This window comes from Procambarus clarkii, chromosome 89 (assembly GCF_040958095.1).
Source record: "Procambarus clarkii isolate CNS0578487 chromosome 89, FALCON_Pclarkii_2.0, whole genome shotgun sequence".
Classification (NCBI taxonomy): domain Eukaryota; kingdom Metazoa; phylum Arthropoda; class Malacostraca; order Decapoda; family Cambaridae; genus Procambarus; species Procambarus clarkii.
In genome coordinates this window covers 6240343-6258399 of record NC_091238.1, presented here as the reverse complement: position 1 = coordinate 6258399, position 18057 = coordinate 6240343, and the positions used below count along the sequence as shown (strand labels likewise).

The 18057-nt window shown below is 47.5% G+C and overlaps 1 protein-coding gene across 1 annotated transcript in view; it reads left to right on the top strand.

The window, feature by feature from the left end:
* Positions 1-12459, top strand: part of LOC138359133 (titin homolog) — a 290896-nt gene extending 278437 nt beyond the window's left edge. The window contains 5 exon segments of the mRNA XM_069317866.1: positions 4749-4895; positions 7750-8051; positions 9968-10189; positions 10417-10530; positions 12282-12459. Coding sequence (XP_069173967.1) covers positions 4749-4895; positions 7750-8051; positions 9968-10025 — 507 coding nt within the window. The 3' untranslated portion in view covers positions 10026-10189; positions 10417-10530; positions 12282-12459.
* The last annotated feature ends 5598 nt before the right edge of the window (positions 12460-18057 follow it).

Genomic DNA, 18057 nt, shown 5'->3' with positions numbered 1-18057 from the left:
CTCGAACCCATAGTTGTGACGATGTGTATTGAATGTTGTAACTAGCTTCATCAAGACTGTAACTTGCTTAGCTAAATGAATTGTGGGGTTCAGTCCCTGAGCCCATTATGTGCCTCTGTAACCCTTTCCTCTACCGCCCACAAGATGGGTATGGGGTGCATAATAAATGAACTAAACTGTGACGGATATACAGTATACACAACTAATTGACGGTGGAAACAAAATACCTAATCTGATTAGTTGTGGGTGTGGAGGACCTGTCATAATAGTTTTATTCCCCTCAAGCCCCCTGTAATCCCGCTGTGGGTGATTTACATGGATTTAAACACTAATCCCGCGTGTAATCCCCAGAAGATAAGGTGGCGGGAACCACAGCCAATCATGTGACACGTGTGCGCGCGCGCCCGGGCGGAGCCTGATGGGCGGGTGGTAAAACTTCTCTGAGTTCCGTTAAGTCAACACCAGATTGGCGAAGTAATTATTGACACGTTTAAGCGGAGATGCGGCTACGGGGAGAGTGATGAAGAGGCAGGTGTTGTGGTAGTCTGTTCTTGGAGGACTATAACAGTAGTAGCAGCAGCAGCAGCAGCAGTAGTAGCAGCAGCAGCAGCAGTAGTAGCAGCAGTAGTAGTAGCAGCAGCAGCAGCAGCAGCAGCAGTAGTAGCAGCAGTAGTAGCAGCAGTAGCAGCAGCAGCAGTAGTAGCAGCAGTAGCAGCAGTAGCAGCAGTAGCAGCAGCAGCAGTAGTAGCAGCAGTAGCAGCAGTAGCAGCAGCAGTAGTAGCAGCAGCAGCAGCAGTAGTAGCAGCAGCAGTAGCAGCAGCAGTAGCAGCAGCAGCAGTAGTAGTAGTAGCAGCAGCAGCAGCAGCAGTAGTAGCAGCAGTAGCATCAGCAGCAGCAGCAGCAGTAGCAGCAGTAGCAGCAGCAGTAGCAGCAGCAGCAGCAGCAGCAGCAGCAGCAGTAGCAGCAGTAGCAGTAGCAGCAGCAGTAGCAGCAGCAGTAGCAGCAGTAGCAGCAGCAGTAGCAGCAGCAGCAGCAGCAGTAGTAGCAGCAGTAGCAGTAGCAGCAGCAGTAGCAGTTGCAGCAGCAGTAGCAGTTGCAGCAGCAGCAGCAGCAGCAGTAGCAGCAGCAGCAAGCGTAGTATGGTGCCCCCACGGAGCTGGTGGGCCACACCCGGGGTCTGGCTCGACACGTCCAGTAATATTCATGGTGTCAGAGTATCTTAGCCATAGCTGTTAGAGGGCGGGGGTGGTAGGGTGGTTAATGGTGACCCGTGTGTGCTGGTGAAGGTTGTCTGCCACTAGCACCCGTGTGTTACGGAGGTGGTGTTGTGTAACACAGGTATCAAGCGCCCAACAACTGTTGTAATCTGCCAGCGACACACAGGGTACAGGTTAGTGGAACATGTCTTGCTGGAAGGCAGGCGGGGGGCGCCTGGTGTGTGTGTACGTGTGTGTGAACGTGTGTACGTGTGTGAACGTGTGTGTACGTGTGTGAACGTGTGTGTACTATTCGTGCCTGCAAAATCGAGCTGTTAGCTCTTGGACCCTGCCTTTCAAACCGTCGGCTGTGTAATGTATTAACCTCTTCTTATTTTCTTTCCTCTACCACAAGTGTGTGTACTCACCTATTTGTGCTTGCAGGATCGAGCATTGACTCTTGGATCCCGCCTTTCTAGCCAATCGCTTGTTTACAACAATGACTCCTGTCCTATTTCCCTATCATATCTAGTTTTAAAATTATGAATAGAGTTTGCTACCACAATCTACTCCTTAAGTACATTCCATTTTTTCCACTACTCTCACGCTAAAAGAAAACTTCCTAACATCTGTGACTCAGTCTGAGTTTCCAGCTTCCACCCATGTCCCCTCGTTCTGTTACTATTCCGTGTGAACATTTTATCTATTTCCACTTTGTCGGTTCCCCTGAGTATTTTATACGTTCCTATCATGTCCCCCCCTCTCCCTTCTTGTGTGTGTGTGTGGGGGGGGGGGGGGGGGGGCAGGAGATGTCCTCGACAGATGGGAACATCTTGGGAACACGTCCCTAGCGACGGGAGTGGACGGCTTGGGGCGAGTGGCTGCTTAACGTCACGTAAATATATTTAGACGTTCTTAGATGACGTTTATTCTCATATGTTCCTTGCTGCTCCATGACCAGGGTTAGGTAACTGTTGCATTACAGGTGGGTCATGGAACACTGGAACACGCAACCTGGCGTATATAAAGATACCGAGAAGTCTAGTATACTCTCCTATACACTACAGGTGGGTCATGGAACACTGGAACACGCAACCTGGCGTATATAAAGATACCCAGAAGTCTAGTATACTCTCCTATACACTAGGAGAGCAGTGGTGATGTAGAACTACCACTCCTTGAGGTGGGAGGGGGGGCTTTATAACCCCTGCTTACCCCACACCGTGATCATAGTACAATGATAATTTCAAGTCCTAGGTAGCATTGATTGATTTTACTGTCCAGAGAAGTTAATACATGGTCAGCCTGGCTGTGTGGGCCTTCGGGCTACGAAAAGACAGCCTCACAAACCAGCCAATCGCCAGGGATGGCCGGCCACAGGCCAGGCTGCGGGAGTAGAACAACTTGAAAAAAACAGGTTATGATGCTCGACTTGACGTGGAGTGGAGGAGAAAATTATCGTGCTTGGCAACGAGGTAGTACTCTTAGTATGTGATAGCTGCTTGTTGAAGGCAGCCGCTCCCCATGTGGCAGTTTGGGCGAGTTTTTGTCAGTGAGGGCAACATTGCCATGCCCTTCATGCGTCTCCTGGTGGGGGGGGGGGGTCAGAGGTCAGCGTGTCGAGGGGCCCTTCACCCCGAGGAAACACAGGTCAGGTGTGAAGGGAAGTACTTGGCAGGTATGTACCATTGTCTGATGGGCAACCTGCCAGGTCTTAGCCCTCTTGCTCTCTAAGTCTCTTACCTCGTTCTCCTGTCACTTCCGTTAATTGTGTATATGTATCAGGTCTTGCTCTCTATTGCTCGTTATGTTTCTCTTGGTTTTTTTTCCCCCCACTGTGGGTTATCTTTTTTTCCCGGCTTCCTGTGTGCCTTCATTTGTTTCCCTGCGCAGCTTTGTGTGCGTGGACCGTGATAGTAGATTTCCCGGCCCAGGATTCATTTACGTCTTGAAACCTGTACATCTTGACCTAATCATGACGGCTTTGTTTGCATTTATGTATCCAGCGTGCTGTCCGCTCGGCCGGCCACGTTGCCCAGTGGTGTGACACATGTGGACACTGCCCTCACTCTCCAACACGGTACACACCTGACGTTATACACCTGTCGTTGTTGCGTGGCGAGGGCTGGTTGTCACCACAACCAAGGACACCACTATTGTTTTGTGTGTGGGGGGGGGGGGGGACGTTGTTAGCGTGGCCTCCATTATTGTTTTGCCTGGACGTGCTTTATAACAGGTGTTGGTGGTGGGTTTAAACACCCGCAGTTTAAAACTCAAGAGTGGTGGCAGCGTCATTTTTTATTTGGTGACTTCTACAAAGATCATAGTAGGTAATTTTCTCTCCGTCTCTCACACCCTCTCCCTCCCTTATTATTATTAACATCTTTATTGACAAAATTAATTACAATTTTGCCTAATCTGAGGATTTTGATAGTCTTATTAAATTGAGGATAATGCTAGTATTCACTGTCACGCAGGACAGAGGGTCATACATAAGACAATAGGTCTAAACTGTAGGCTGAAGCACATATATATCACGGTTACAATCAATGTTTTAATGTGTGGATATGTGAAAACAACTTTCTATTGTGCACTGCCACACAAGGGCAGGGATGGGTTCATAAGTGATACAGCTTAGAATATAAATAGAAATTGTTCTTCATTCTTTAAAATGGACAAGCAAATTTTGGGTAAATTGTTAGGATGTCGTCCAGAACACCTGAGTCAATAAAATAGTTACACAGTTGGTGGTACAATAGGCCAGGAGGTCTAAAGTCCTTTACGGTTTCACATTCATCAATATAGTGTTCTAGTGAATGCATTAAAGGTTTATCACAGAGTTTACAATCTGAATATTCTGGTAGTGGCTCAGCCTCACTAACCTGCCAGATGTGTCTATAGCCAAGGCGAATTCGCGCAATTACTACATCACATTGCCTGGTCCGATTACTATGCTGACCATACAAATACCTATTATTACAGAACTCTCTACTCCCTTAAGGTGTCGACGCAGAGCTCGGTTCATTTGAGTAATTATTAAGGTGGTGGTATGAGGGAGCGAGTGTCCATATATTACAGTAGCAAGGAGTCCTGGGTGATACAGGAACGGGTGATAGCGGCTTCCCTCATTATAGGAGGTGCACGTAATGTCGTCACGTGCATTATAGTGCACGTGCTGACTCGCACTTATTGATAATCACGGAGGTCTGGCCTTCGTGCAGACAAGTTGAAACTGTCAGTAAAACTTACAAATGTTCTTTAATGTTTAGTATTAGAAATATGCAAATTTGATGATAGCCCTAAATTTGTATCTAGCCTATCTGCTGGGTATGGTGTACTTAAGGTGTACATCCTGTGTACTGTGTGGAAGTGACTGACCAACAACGTGGTCGCCGCGGCGGACTTTGTCCAATATGAGTGACAGTTTTGTCACTTTTACCCACACCTGTCACTCACCTGTAAGACCACACCCTCTTACACCTTTCTTCGTCACAAAGAAAGTCTTTACTCTGTGTGTTGTTGTATACTAATGGCCACTTGGGGTGTCTACAGGGATCGGAAGTGGATGTACCACCGGTGGAGACTTGCGACCAATCAACAGCCACTGAACTGGATGACGTCAGTCTAGCAGTCACCAATGAGGACTTGTCGCTGCCGCTCTCAATAGACTCCGGACTGGATATCTCCAACGATTATAAGGTAATAGATTGTTTCGTCACAGTCTCCAGGTGTTGATTAGATTTGATTACCGTTGCTTTTAGTGTTGGATTTATTGTTGCAAAATAGGCCTATTGGTCCATACGAGGCAGCTTCTATTTACATCAACCCAAACGCATTCATATATATGTCTAACCTACGCCTGAAACACTCCATCGATCTTGCGTCTATTATTTTACCTGAATTTTTTTCTATAAATCAACTCTATTTCTAAATCACACTGTACGCCAGGTCTTTATTAAATCTAACATATTTCAGTTAATATCCATTGTTATTCGTGTTTTATTGTTTATATATTTAAAACCTTATTTATATCCTCTTTCTTACATTCTTTTTCATGTATATATGTAAATCATGTCGCCCCCCTTGCTCTTCGTCTCTGTAGAGATTGTAAATTGATCATATCTAGTCTACCTTCATAAGAAAGTTTCAAATTCCTGAGGTTAACTTCATCTCATATACGCATTCAAGGGAATTTGTCCATTGTATAGAACGAAGATTAAACTGCATAATCTAACTGGGGCTAACAAGGCAAAATGTTGTATTTTTCTGCTGAAGCTTGTATAAATAAATCATAGTATTCCCTATGACGGCAGGGAGTCGACCCAGACACTGTTAATGTGTGTGTGTATGGTAGATGACCGCCCTCACTCTCACCCTAGTTTATGAGCCTAGAGTGCTAAATAAGCAGACTTGTGTGTAAACAGCGAGGTGTGTGTGTATCCTTGTGGTGGACTGTAGTGCGGAGGTGGTGTACGTAACAATGGACTCCTGCTCCAACATAACCCGGTTCACCCGAACTGTGGATACTGCGGGAATACCTGTTAGTGCCCTGTCAGGGTAAATGAGACAAATGTGTGTGTGTGTGTGTGTGTGTGTGTGTGTGTGTGTGTGTGTGTGTGTGTGTGTGTGTGTGTGTGTATATATGTATGTGTGTGTGTGTATGTATATGTATGGGTATAAAGTATATATGGAAGCTGATCAGAATTACATTTCACCTTTGTGAATGTACATTAATGACACTATGTAAAAGACACATCTAACACTTTATGTAGGACATACGTAAATCTGTGTATCTATGCATTTACGTATGTAGGATTAGCTTAGCATTTTAAAAGCACCGAATCACCTTCTGTGGTTGAGTGTTCAATAAACCCTTGAACTCTATGTTTAACACTTCTCTAACCCTGTCCATGGCGGACAGAAGAAAATGTATATATGCTGGTTAGCATTGTAAATGTCTGGCCACGTCTGTGGTAGAAAATAATAAAAAAAAGAAAGTGCCAAGATCGGCTGGAACGAAAGCTAATAGTTATGAGGTAGGCGGGACACGGGGGAGGAGATAGATATGAACTGTGGAAGTATGTAGGAGCTGACGAGATAGGTGGAGAGATAAATAGGTGAGGAGGGAGGTAGGATAGCAATTTTTTTTCTACCATAGACGTGGCCGCACATTTACAATGCTAAACATCATATATACATTTCCTTGTCCTCCATGGACAGGGTGAGAGATCTGTTAAACATATAGTTCAAGGGTTTATTGAACAGTCACAGAAGATGGTTGTAGTGCTTTTAAAATGCTAATTTAACCTAGACATAAATACATAGATACAGATTTACGTCTGCTCTACATAAAGTGTTCGCTGTATCTCTTCCATAGTGTCATTAATGTGCATTTACAAAGGTGAAATGCAAATATGACTAGCTTCCACATATCCTGTCAGTGTGTGTGATTATATATATATATATATATATATATATATATATATATATATATATATATATATATATATATATATATATATATATATATATATATATATATATATATATATATAATCACACACCCACCACACATTCACAATAAATTTATTGTGAAATATTCACAATAAATTTGTATGTCACACATGCACTTATTAAATAAGTCAATATTGACTATAAGAAAGTGCGAGAACCGTGAGGGTAGTGTTGAGGACAGTGCCAGCGCCTGGTGGCGGTCACTACGCTAATCCATAAGTCGATCGGGATGTATATTTTAGCGTGATACTTTATGGTGTCAATGGCCTCGTGTGTGTGTGTGTGTGTGTGTGTGTGTGTGTGTGTGTGTGTGTGTGTGTGTGTGTGTGTGTGTACACGTACGTACCCTCTGCTGACCTTCACTGCTGGGGAGCAGAGTTATTGTCAGAGGGGTGAACAACCACGTGACTTATATAATAAACATGTCAGCTGTTGGAATGGAAAAGTTGTTACCAAATTGGCAAATTGTCTGGTAGTAGTGGTTGATGTGTGTGTGGAGTCTTGGTCATTATACGAAAAGGTAAACAAATTAGTTTTTAATGAACTTAAGGTTCATTAAAGGTTTTGTGGTAAATGTTGACGGCCTAGCCAATGTCGAGGAGAGTAGAGGCGCCTACACCCACAGCTGGTGAGAGGTAGCAAGCCCTCCTTGCATGCACCAGCTGCTGGCATAGCAAGCGTTCATATCCCCGGATATATTTCAGATACTGTAGATAATTGTATTGTTCTGGTTGATTAGATCACATGGTTGAGGTACTCGTAAAGGTATATTGTGGGTTGGACATGTATATGAGATGGGATTGGGTGGTTATAGATAGGAGCTGCCTCGTATGGGCCAATAGGCCTTCTGCAATTACCTTTGTTCTTATGTTCTTAAGACATGGATTGTGTGTGTGTGTGTGTTTGGGCGCGTCTGGCCCTAGTAACGATGGTGTGACAGTAGCCCATCTCACATGACGTCCACGTGGATTGAGTGCGTGGATTGTGTGCATGGATTGTGTATGTGTGTGGGGATTGTTGACACATTGTGTCTTGACAGACGCGGGTGACTGAAGGCCGAGCGTGGTTGGCCGAGCTGTGCCAGGCCGTCGGGGAGCAGGAGTGTTCAGCCGCCCACCACCTGGCTGCCCTTCTCGACTGGGTGGCCACCCTGCCCACCCACACCCACCATGCCTGTAACTCGCCCATGAGCCCAACTCTGGCTACGCCCAAGACCAGGATGGGCGTGGAGGAACTAGGCTGCGACCTGGGGCGGGACCTGACCGTCTTGGCTGCCCGCCTTCAGGAGTCTCTGGCTGACCCATGCCGCCCAGGAGTCTGTTCTGCTAGGACACTATCACGGTGAGTACCGCCTGTGTGTGTGTCTCACCCCCGCCCACTCTCTCTCACCCACCGCCCACTCTCACCCCATAATCATTCATACTCATTCACACACATACTCTAGAGCGCAGGCGGGATAGAGACATAAGCTACAATTAAAAACAGTCCATCAGGGACATCGCTCCAGTGCCTGGTAAGTCCGCTACGGGCTCACCATAGCCCGTGCTACTTGGAACTTGTTCAGAGTAGCTGAATCTATAACAATTAAAAACATTACAGGGACAAGTTCCAAATTTGCACACAGAAATACCACTACACAAGACCAGAAGGCATGGCAGGATGTGCAAAATACCCCCGTTGAAGAGCAGAGGTGCAACAGGTACGCTGAGAGAGAACTGTCTACATCAATAAGTCAAAGACTTCAACAAGTCCCTCTACACATAAGTGGATTAATTAACTGTCTGACCTTTGTGTTCAAAAGAGAAATTCGATGACCACCACCAACGGATACCAGATCAACCAGGCTGTGATTCATACGTCAGATTGGGAGCAGCCGCGCCCAACACTCTGGTTGAGCAGACCATCAACCAGGGAGGCCTGGCCAGAGACCGGGCCGTTGGTGAAGTGAACCATCACAAGGTAACCCCTTGCCCACCACCCCCCACTACTCCCACCTGCCCCATGTGAGCCAGGTTATGAGGCGAGACGCACACACTGGTGTAGAGTGTTGCCGTGTTACAACACTTCTCCCAGCGAGTGTTGATAAGCCACACTAACTACTACACCTCGTTTACCACCCTCCGAGCAAGCCCTTCACCAAGACCAGAGTGAGTGGTTGTAAGTGTGCCTCTGAGTGCCTCGTGTGGTTAGGCGTAGCTCCTCTCCCACCCCCATTTTGATTGATTGTTGCCGCCGAAGGCGGCTAGTTTATTGTGCACCCCATACTCATCCTGTGAGCGGTAGCGCAAAAGCATTACAGAGGGCACAAAAGGTCTTTATCAGACCTCATCTTAGATTATTACATAAACAATTTCATCTATCCTTCACACCCATCCCAGCCCGGTCAATCCTGTTCTCCAACCCGTTCTCGCAAATTCGTAAAGTCAATATTGACTTATTAACTACGTGCATAGGTGATATACTAAACATAATAGATACCCCTAAAAAGATTCATAGAAAACACCGACCTTACCTAACCTTGTTAGTATCTTAAGATAAGCATCTTATTGCTTCGTAATTACAATTATTACTTAACCTATACCTATTATAGGTTAGGTAATAATTGTAATTACGAAGCAATAAGATGCTTATCTTAAGATACTAACAAGGTTAGGTAAGGTCGGTGTTTTCTATGAATCTTTTTAAGGGTATCTATTATGTTAAGTATGTCACCTATGCACATATTGTTCTCACACCCAACACAGCCCCCTAAAAGTACCCATTACCAGGTTCTTACAGCAACTATTTAGTCCAATATACACAAATGAACTGTTGTGGTCAACAATGTTTTGTATTGTCTAAGATGCAAGACAAAATTGGAACATTCCTAGGCCTAGTACAGCACATTGTCCTACACTAAGCCTAAGATAGTGTATATTAGACCTAAGACTTGTAGCTTTGAACAGACGAGGGTCTTCAGTTATGTCTCCATGTAACCATTTGGGCTAAATTTTTGTGTACTTTCTGTACCAAACAGTGGCCATAAGCACTATCATTTTAGGAGGATGGGTTGTCTATCCTAGTTGGTTGTGCTCGTATCCTAGCCTTGTGGAGGGAGTTTTCAGAGGAAAGCGCCAAGCCATTACGACTATATAGCACTGGGGATACTATATATTACGACTATATAGCACTATACACTCCTTGTGGAGTGTGTAGTGGTGGTGGCGTGGTACTTTATCCTGGTGATGACACAGTGGTGGCGGTGTTATTGGTTGCAGAAGCTGCGTCTGTTGGACACGACCCTGTGCCAGCTGCAGGAGCGGGTGGTGCACCTGACGGAGGAGAACCGCGAGCTGCAGGAGGCGGTGGCCAGCCTGGGCGAGGCCCACGAGACCCGCACAGAGGCCTCGGGCACCGAGAGTGAACTCGTTCACCGCAAGACGCCCTCCATCCACTCTGACCTGAGTGATGCCGAGAGTGACTCTCCCGAACATGTCCAGGTACTGTGTCCCTCCCCGCCCCAGGTACTGTGGTTCTTAAATGCTGTATCCTATATGACACATATATGAAAGATATAAAATATCACCTTGAACGTAATGTATGTGTGTGTGTGTGTGTGTGTGTGTGTGGGTGTGTGTGTGTGTGTGTGTGTGTGTGTGTGTGTGTGTGAGGTGTTGAGCGAGTGGTTGATGTGTTAGACTTGAGGAAGTTGTCACTCCCCCAACAGGAGCACCGGGCCGTGAAGATGGTGAACGCCCTGGACGCTGCCACCAGCTTCCAGGAGTCTGGCATCTTCGACACGTCGTGTGAGCTGGTCCACGTCACCACACAGACCGACCTGGTGAGTCCTGTAACCTCTTTGGTCATTGCCTGCATGCTGCTGCGTGCATCACCTCATCCCTTGTCAACTATAGCTTGGCAGGTAGTGAGATCGGTGAGGGAAAGGGGGGGGGGTGTTAGGGCGTGGGCGGTGGTGAGTTAGGGAGGGGGGAGGTGGTGGGTTAGTGCGTGGGTTGTGATATGGTGGGGGGTGTGTAGGGGTGTGTGTGTGGGGGGGGTGTATTCACCTAGTTGTATTCACTTAGTTGTATTCACTTAGTTGTGCTTGCGGGGGTCGAGCTCTGCTCTTTCGGCCCGCCTCTTAACTGTCAATCAACTGTTTACTAACTTACTTGTTCTTCACACACACACACACACACACACACACACACACACACACACACACACACACACACACACACACACACACACACACACACACACACACACACACACACCACACACACACACACACCCAGGAAGCAGCCCGTGACAGCTGACTTAACTCCCAGGTATCTATTTACTGCTAGGTAATAGGGGCATAGGGTGAAAGAAACTCTGCCCATCGTTTCTCGCCGGCGCCCGGGGTCGAACCCGGGACCATAGGATCACGTGCCCAGCGTGCTGTCCGCTCGGCCACCGGCTCCCTCTTTGTGGGGGTATGGGTGGGAGGTTGGGGGGTGGTGGCTGTTAGCGTAGCTTTCTTAGGCAGGAATGTGTTAGCACGCACTTTGTATATATGGATTTGTTAATTCCCTTACAATCAAAACGTGTGCGTGCGCGCGCGCTTGTGAGTGAGTGGGTGACACACACACACACACACACACACACACACACACACACACACACACACACACACACACACACACACACACACACACACACACACACACACCCACACACCAGTATGTGTGTGTGTGTGTGTGTGTGTGTGTGTGTGTGTGTGTGTGTGTCTGTGTGTTAGTATGGCAGGAGGAGGTATGCGAGCCCGAGCGTGTTGTTCTTCACTACCCACCTTCAGTAACGGACCCAACACAGTGCTCAGCTTGACTCTGTTCTCTTAACACTAGTCTTAAGCTCTTTAGTATTTCACTAGTAATTTCTCCAGCTAACTGTTGCCACTACAGTTCACCCAGATGCTAATTCTAGTTTCACATGCTCAACAGAGCATTAAATACCCTCTTCAAGCTTTCCTAGACACATGAGCTTTGCAGTGTTGGCTTGTGCATGTGTTTGACCTGTCCTTGGCTGGGCCAGTCTCAGGTGATGCCCGGGTCCGAGCACCAGCTTCACCTCCGCAAATCCAAGTGCGATATCGAGCGGGCCGAGGTTGACCTTGAGAGCGCTGTGGCTCGTCTGGCCGCCATAAGGGCTGTGGTACAGGGCCGGGACCTTAGGCACCTCAGACTCCAAGACCTTCAGGTAATGCTTGGCCCACACTTTCCGGTTATGTCTTTGTTTTGGAAGCCTTGAGTAGCAGCTGTGGCTCCATACACTGGTACTGTTGTGTAGCTAGTTGTTACATGATGATTAATGATTCCTTTTATTGTATTTAATATTGGTTTATTATAAATATCCTGTGTTTCGTAGACCATTGGTTACGAAATATTTGACTAATATCAGTTTTTAATATCAAATATTACTCTAGTTTCTTCAAGTTTGTCATTTTGCTGACACAGTAATCCATCAATGACAGTACCACCAAAGCCACTTTATTGATGAGGATTAGTGAAGGTGATGTATGCCCCAGTAACTTGTTGCGTTGTGATTCAGGAGAGCGACGAATACCTGAGGGCATGCCCTGGACGAGGAGCGGGTGAGTCTCAGCAAGCTGGAGTACGACAGCATCTTGGAGGGCGAGCGGTGTCTCCAAGGGGAAATCGAACACCTCAAGTGTGAGAAGGATCAGCTAATGCTCGAGTGTGACTCCATCAAGGACCAAATGAGGAAATACAGATCAGGGTGAGGCCCATTTGTTGGAAAAAGTACTAATAAATATAAGGGATTCATATTAAAGCATAGATAAGAAGTTATAAAAGATAATATATTTTTTTTGCAAATTTGCTCCACAGCCGAGGAACAGACGCAGAGGAGACCCTGAAGGGGGAAATCCGCGTCCTGAAGCAGCGTCTGGCCGTGTCCGAGAGGGCGCGACAGGAAGTGTTTGATGAAAAATGTGAATTGGAGGAAGAGGAGAATGACTCGCGTCTTATGGTGCAGAGGTGAGTGTTTTGCTCTGGTCTCCATGGGGCAAGGAACACCTCCCAGCTGCAGGGAGGGACGGGGGTAAGGTTTACCTCCAGCTGCGGGGAGGGACGGGGGTAAGGTTTACCTCCAGCTGCAGGGAGGGACGGGGGCAAGGAACACCTCCAGCTGCGGGGAGGGACGGGGGTAAGGTTTACCTCCAGCTGCAGGGAGGGACGGGGCAAGGAACACCTCCAGCTGCAGGGAGGGACGGGGGCAAGGAACACCTCCAGCTGCAGGGAGGGACGGGGGCAAGGAACACCTCCAGCTGCAGGGAGGGACGGGGGCAAGGAACACCTCCAGCTGCAGGGAGGGACGGGGGCAAGGAACACCTCCAGCTGCAGGGAGGGACGGGGGCAAGGAACACCTCCAGCTGCAGGGAGGGACGGGGGCAAGGAACACCTCCAGCTGCAGGGAGGGACGGGGGCAAGGAACACCTCCAGCTGCAGGGAGGGACGGGGGCAAGGAACACCTCCAGCTGCAGGGAGGGACGGGGCAAGGAACACCTCCAGCTGCAGGGAGGGACGGGGGCAAGGAACACCTCCAGCTGCAGGGAGGGACGGGGGCAAGGAACACCTCCAGCTGCAGGGAGGGACGGGGGTAAGGTTTACCTCCAGCTGCGGGGAGGGACGGGGGTAAGGTTTACCTCCAGCTGCAGGGAGGGACGGGGGTAAGGTTTACCTCCAGCTGCGGGGAGGGACGGGGGTAAGGTTTACCTCCAGCTGTGTATTGCGAACTACAGACACACTGTAAGTAGCAATCAGGGGGCGAGTGTTATCACATGTTGAATACTACAGGTTCCTCGTCAGTGTCCTCGTACAGTAGGTCTCTTGACTTTGCTATACTGTGTTCACAATCATGGTTCGTTGGGGGTGGGGCGCTTGAATGCTGATGATTGATGAAGATGAAGCCACACAAAAGGTGGCACGGGCATGAATAGCCCCGTAAGTGGTGGCCCTTTGGAGTCATTACCGGTATCATTAGCTGATACTGGAGATCTGTGGAGGGCTTGTGTGTGTGTTTCAAGTGTGTTTACAGTAGGGTCGTTGAATGTTGCGTGTCGTCTCTCCTCCTGCTGTAGGTTGTGTTAACCTGACGGCCTCGGTCTCTGGGCACATCTGGTATTGTTTGTCATTTTGATTCGCGTTCCTCATACAAGGGGAGTTGTTGTGGCTTGTACAGTGTCTCACGGGGGCGTTGGGCGGAGGCAGGAGGCCCGTGTTTGGATTTGTTGCGAATTCTCCTCAATAATTTTGAATTCTCGATGTTCTTTCGATTTTGCATTGTTGTATTTAATGTTGTTATGGTAGTTTTATTTCATGGTTGGCTGGTGTAAGGGTTTTGTCTTGCGTTGGTTTGTGATGGTTAATTCAATACATCATCTTGATTTTAGAACATGACTCCCCCCTCCCCCTCCTCCTTCCACACCACAAAAGGCCTCCCCTCCCCCCCACCACACACCTCTCCCCCCCAAAAAGACTAAAGGAGTCAGTGAACAGAAGAAAGTGTCGCAGCGTTCTGTGTGTCAATCAGTTGAACACAGTTATAACCCCGCTTCTGTGTGAGGTAAATCCACTACGGGCTCACCATAGCCCGTGCTACTTGGAACTTGTTCAGAGTAGCTGAATCTATAACAACATATTCGTCAAAGATTGAGAGGCTGGACCCAACAACGATAGATAATCTAGAAATACAACTAGACAAGACTAGTACAACTGTAGCCATAGGCGTGATAAATGATCTTGTTTATAAGAGTCTTATCTCGCAATTTTTTCCCTCCCAATATATTATTTCGTGGAGAGATGATCCCTCACGGTTATCCATGTTGACGTGTTGTGGCGGGCGGCGTGACTGGTAGCCGCGTGTGGTAGATGCTCACCCATTACTGTGAGTGGGGGTGATGCAAGGTGGGGGCCCCTCACCCACCCACTCTCTAAACCACAACCTTCACCGCACCTGCACGCGTAGCTCGGTAGCCTACTCCCACCCGCGTACCGCGATTAGTGGGAGTCCGTCCGTAATTACGCTTCGAATCTGCTGGCTATATTCTAAGAAGTATAATCAATATAGTGGCGTTCCTTTACGCCAGGACACCAAGGTCGGTGTTGTTATTACAGGGTCAGTTGGGCTCGCCCTTCCTGCCTTGCACCGCCTTCAGTGACTCCTCACATGCAATATTACCCCCCCTACCCCTCCCAGGCCAAGCACCGCTAGGGCTCAAGACGTCTCCCTCCGCGCCTCGATTTCCAGCCTTACTGCTTGTCGGAAGACGTAGTTGTGTAGGCGACTTGAGCAGCAGCAGCAGCAGCAGCAGCAGCAGTTGGCCTGGCAGTTGCTGTCTGCTAGCCGAGGTCCACACTGCCTCGGCTCCCGCGCTGCCTCGGGGTATACACACGACGATGGCCACGGTGCTCTGACTGTTCATAACGCTTTACTGAACACACAACTTCTAGCACTCGGTGTAAATTGAAAGTTTTGCCTCTTCAAAATAATGTCGTTGAAGATTTACAGTATTCAGCGACGTTAAAAAAACTCGAGGAAAGTGGAGCTGTTGTTGTGACTACGGCTTGAGGAATATCCTAACGCTGTGTGGCATTTTGATAAGATTATTAGATCTAAGTTTGACACAAGCTGTAGGGCGAGTTGAAAGATTATACTAATTAGGAAATATCCAAAGAACAAAGTGTTTGCCGACCCCCCGCGACCCTCTCTTGAACAGCAGAGATGGGATCTGCAGGCGTGTGGAAGGCTGGCTGGGTGTTGGGGCGGCGGGACCGTTGGAATATCGGCACCTGTGGCAGCAGCACCTATAGCAGCAGCAGCTTCGAAGGAAACAGAGGTGAGGGTCAACGCTCGTGATCGTGGGGTGCCCGCCATGGACCTCCACACTCTCCACTTACTGCTCAACCAGACCTTCAGGCCGGGTCAGCAGCCGCTGCCAGCGCACCTGGCCGGCCTCAGGGACTCCAGGCTCACCCCCGCACACCAGTCTCCACTTCCGACTCCTCCCCAGAGGAAGAACGGGATCAAGTTGTTAAAGGAGACGGCACCCAGTAGGACCGCCATGACATACCTCGACACCCAGCAAAGACTGTGAGACTCGATGCCTTGTTTACACACTAGTAGGGCAGGAGGGCACCGCGGTATATTGGACAACAGGGGCGGGGAACCAAGGTACATTACACTAGGGGGTAGGAGGCTACCAACACACAACACACGCATACAAATCACACACTCCAGCATTCCTTATAAAGCAACTTGCATGTAGCAATTCAAGAAATGTTCTATAATCTTTTTCCTTTTAGAATTGGTATATTATTATGAATAATAAATGTGGTGGTCTATGTCAACACTGCTTCCGGGTTCTCTTATTTTGTTTTCCTTAATAACACACTTCCCCCTCCCCCCCCCGGCAGTAACCCAGGGGCCAGCGGGGTAATTATGGGTCAGCCTTGGTAATTACAGCCTTGTTATTACTGACTGGTATAATCACGGTAAAAGTAACGCGGCAGGACCTGGCGTCTTGGTGGGCTAAGGGAATGGCCGGTGGGGAGAAGCTGCTGGCGATCAGAATAATTGGTATGTAATGGGTTTATCGGTGTTTTGTGTGGGGTGGTGGTAGGGAGGGAGAGGTATCCCATGCACTAGTGCGTGCGTGATAATCACTGATATAATAATTCGGGACAAAATCTGTCAACAGCACGTTCTGCAAACGTGCAATCTGGCATGTGCGTAACCATCAAATGCAGCTCTGCATGTGAACTTGTATATAGAAAAGTCATATGCACATTGACCTATATATACATGTTTATATAAACATTCCACTCAGACCTGCCACAGCACCCAGTACTTGGACGCCAAGTTTGTGGCTGACACGTAGCACTCCAGGTCATGTTAACACGGGCATGTCATACCCATATATGTGCGTGTATGACACTCCTAAGCATACACGCATCTGCCATGTCCCATATCACTCCTTCCTTCCCCCCCCCCCATCCATTTTTACCCCTCCCCCTATACTCTGCACCAGATTTATTCTGCATTTCCTATCATATCTTTTGAAAGATGCGGTAGGAAACAGAATAGACCCGGTAAAGAGTAGAGATGCCATAGAAACGGTCAGAGAACACTGTATGAACATTAGAGGTCCATGGCTACTACATATCTTGGTATACATAAGAAATATTGCCAGTATAAAGTGGAAGTAATCGAGAGAAACTTCGACATATTCCTGCAAAATGCACGGGACCAACTGCGTCGAAGTGGGCATGTGGACCTGCAGGCCGCTTCAAGCAACAGCCTGCTGGGACAAGTTATTGGAAGTCAAGGGGCCAGGCTTGGGAAGAACAGCTCTCAGAACCCACTTGGATATACTCCACATATCTGGCTCTTCCCTCTACCACATAAATTTCATGCGAATAGCCTACTCCTTCCGAGGTCGTCTCGGTGATAACTTGCAAGAATAGACCTGAGAGATTGAAGATTTATAGAGCTCTCAGCTCTTGTGGAGAGCATTATAGATGCACTAGAGGATGGTATCGAGCGCTGAGGAATTTACCTGAAGTTGTACCTGACTGGAAAGTACTAAATATAAAGAATACCGTCAAAGACCTCAGGAAGCTACATAACCTCCCCTCCCCCTCCTTTACGTCGTCACTATACTCTTAACCCAACCTATCCTATCTTATCCTAATGAATATAAGGGATGAAAAGTAGTGTTTTACGTATGGTGTCGGAGGTGTGGCACGTCACTGATCAAACCGTCCTCTTAAAATGACGTCGCTTTTCGCTGGTATGCGCGCTGTGGCCAAAAATGGACGTAATTTGAAATGAAATCGGCTCACGAAAGTGACGTACTGTCCCGTTTTCAGAGTCCTCCGGCTTACTCGGTTAGCTTAGGAGAGGAAACATTTAATTAACGGTTTTCCATAGTGTTAGGAGAACCTTAGAAGAACTACTTAAAAGAAAACAAATCCAAATTTTTTTTTTCAATTATTTTTAATTTTCAAATTACGTCCATTTTCGGCCATTGAGACGTAATTTGTAAGAGGACAGGTTGGTGATGTCTGATGATCATACCTGTACAGGTCTCTGAGCATATCAGTATAATCGCGGCAGGTGCTGTTGGCTGGTTATGTAAGTGTCAAATACAAACTTGAGTCCTCATCTTCTTTCTCAGCACTTCCATTTCTTGATTGTAATGAGAAACAATATCGTGTTAATAATTTGAAATAGATTAGAGTTCTTGTATCAAGATGGTCTTGATACAAGACCTTTCAAAATATTTAAAAATCTTATAACCTCA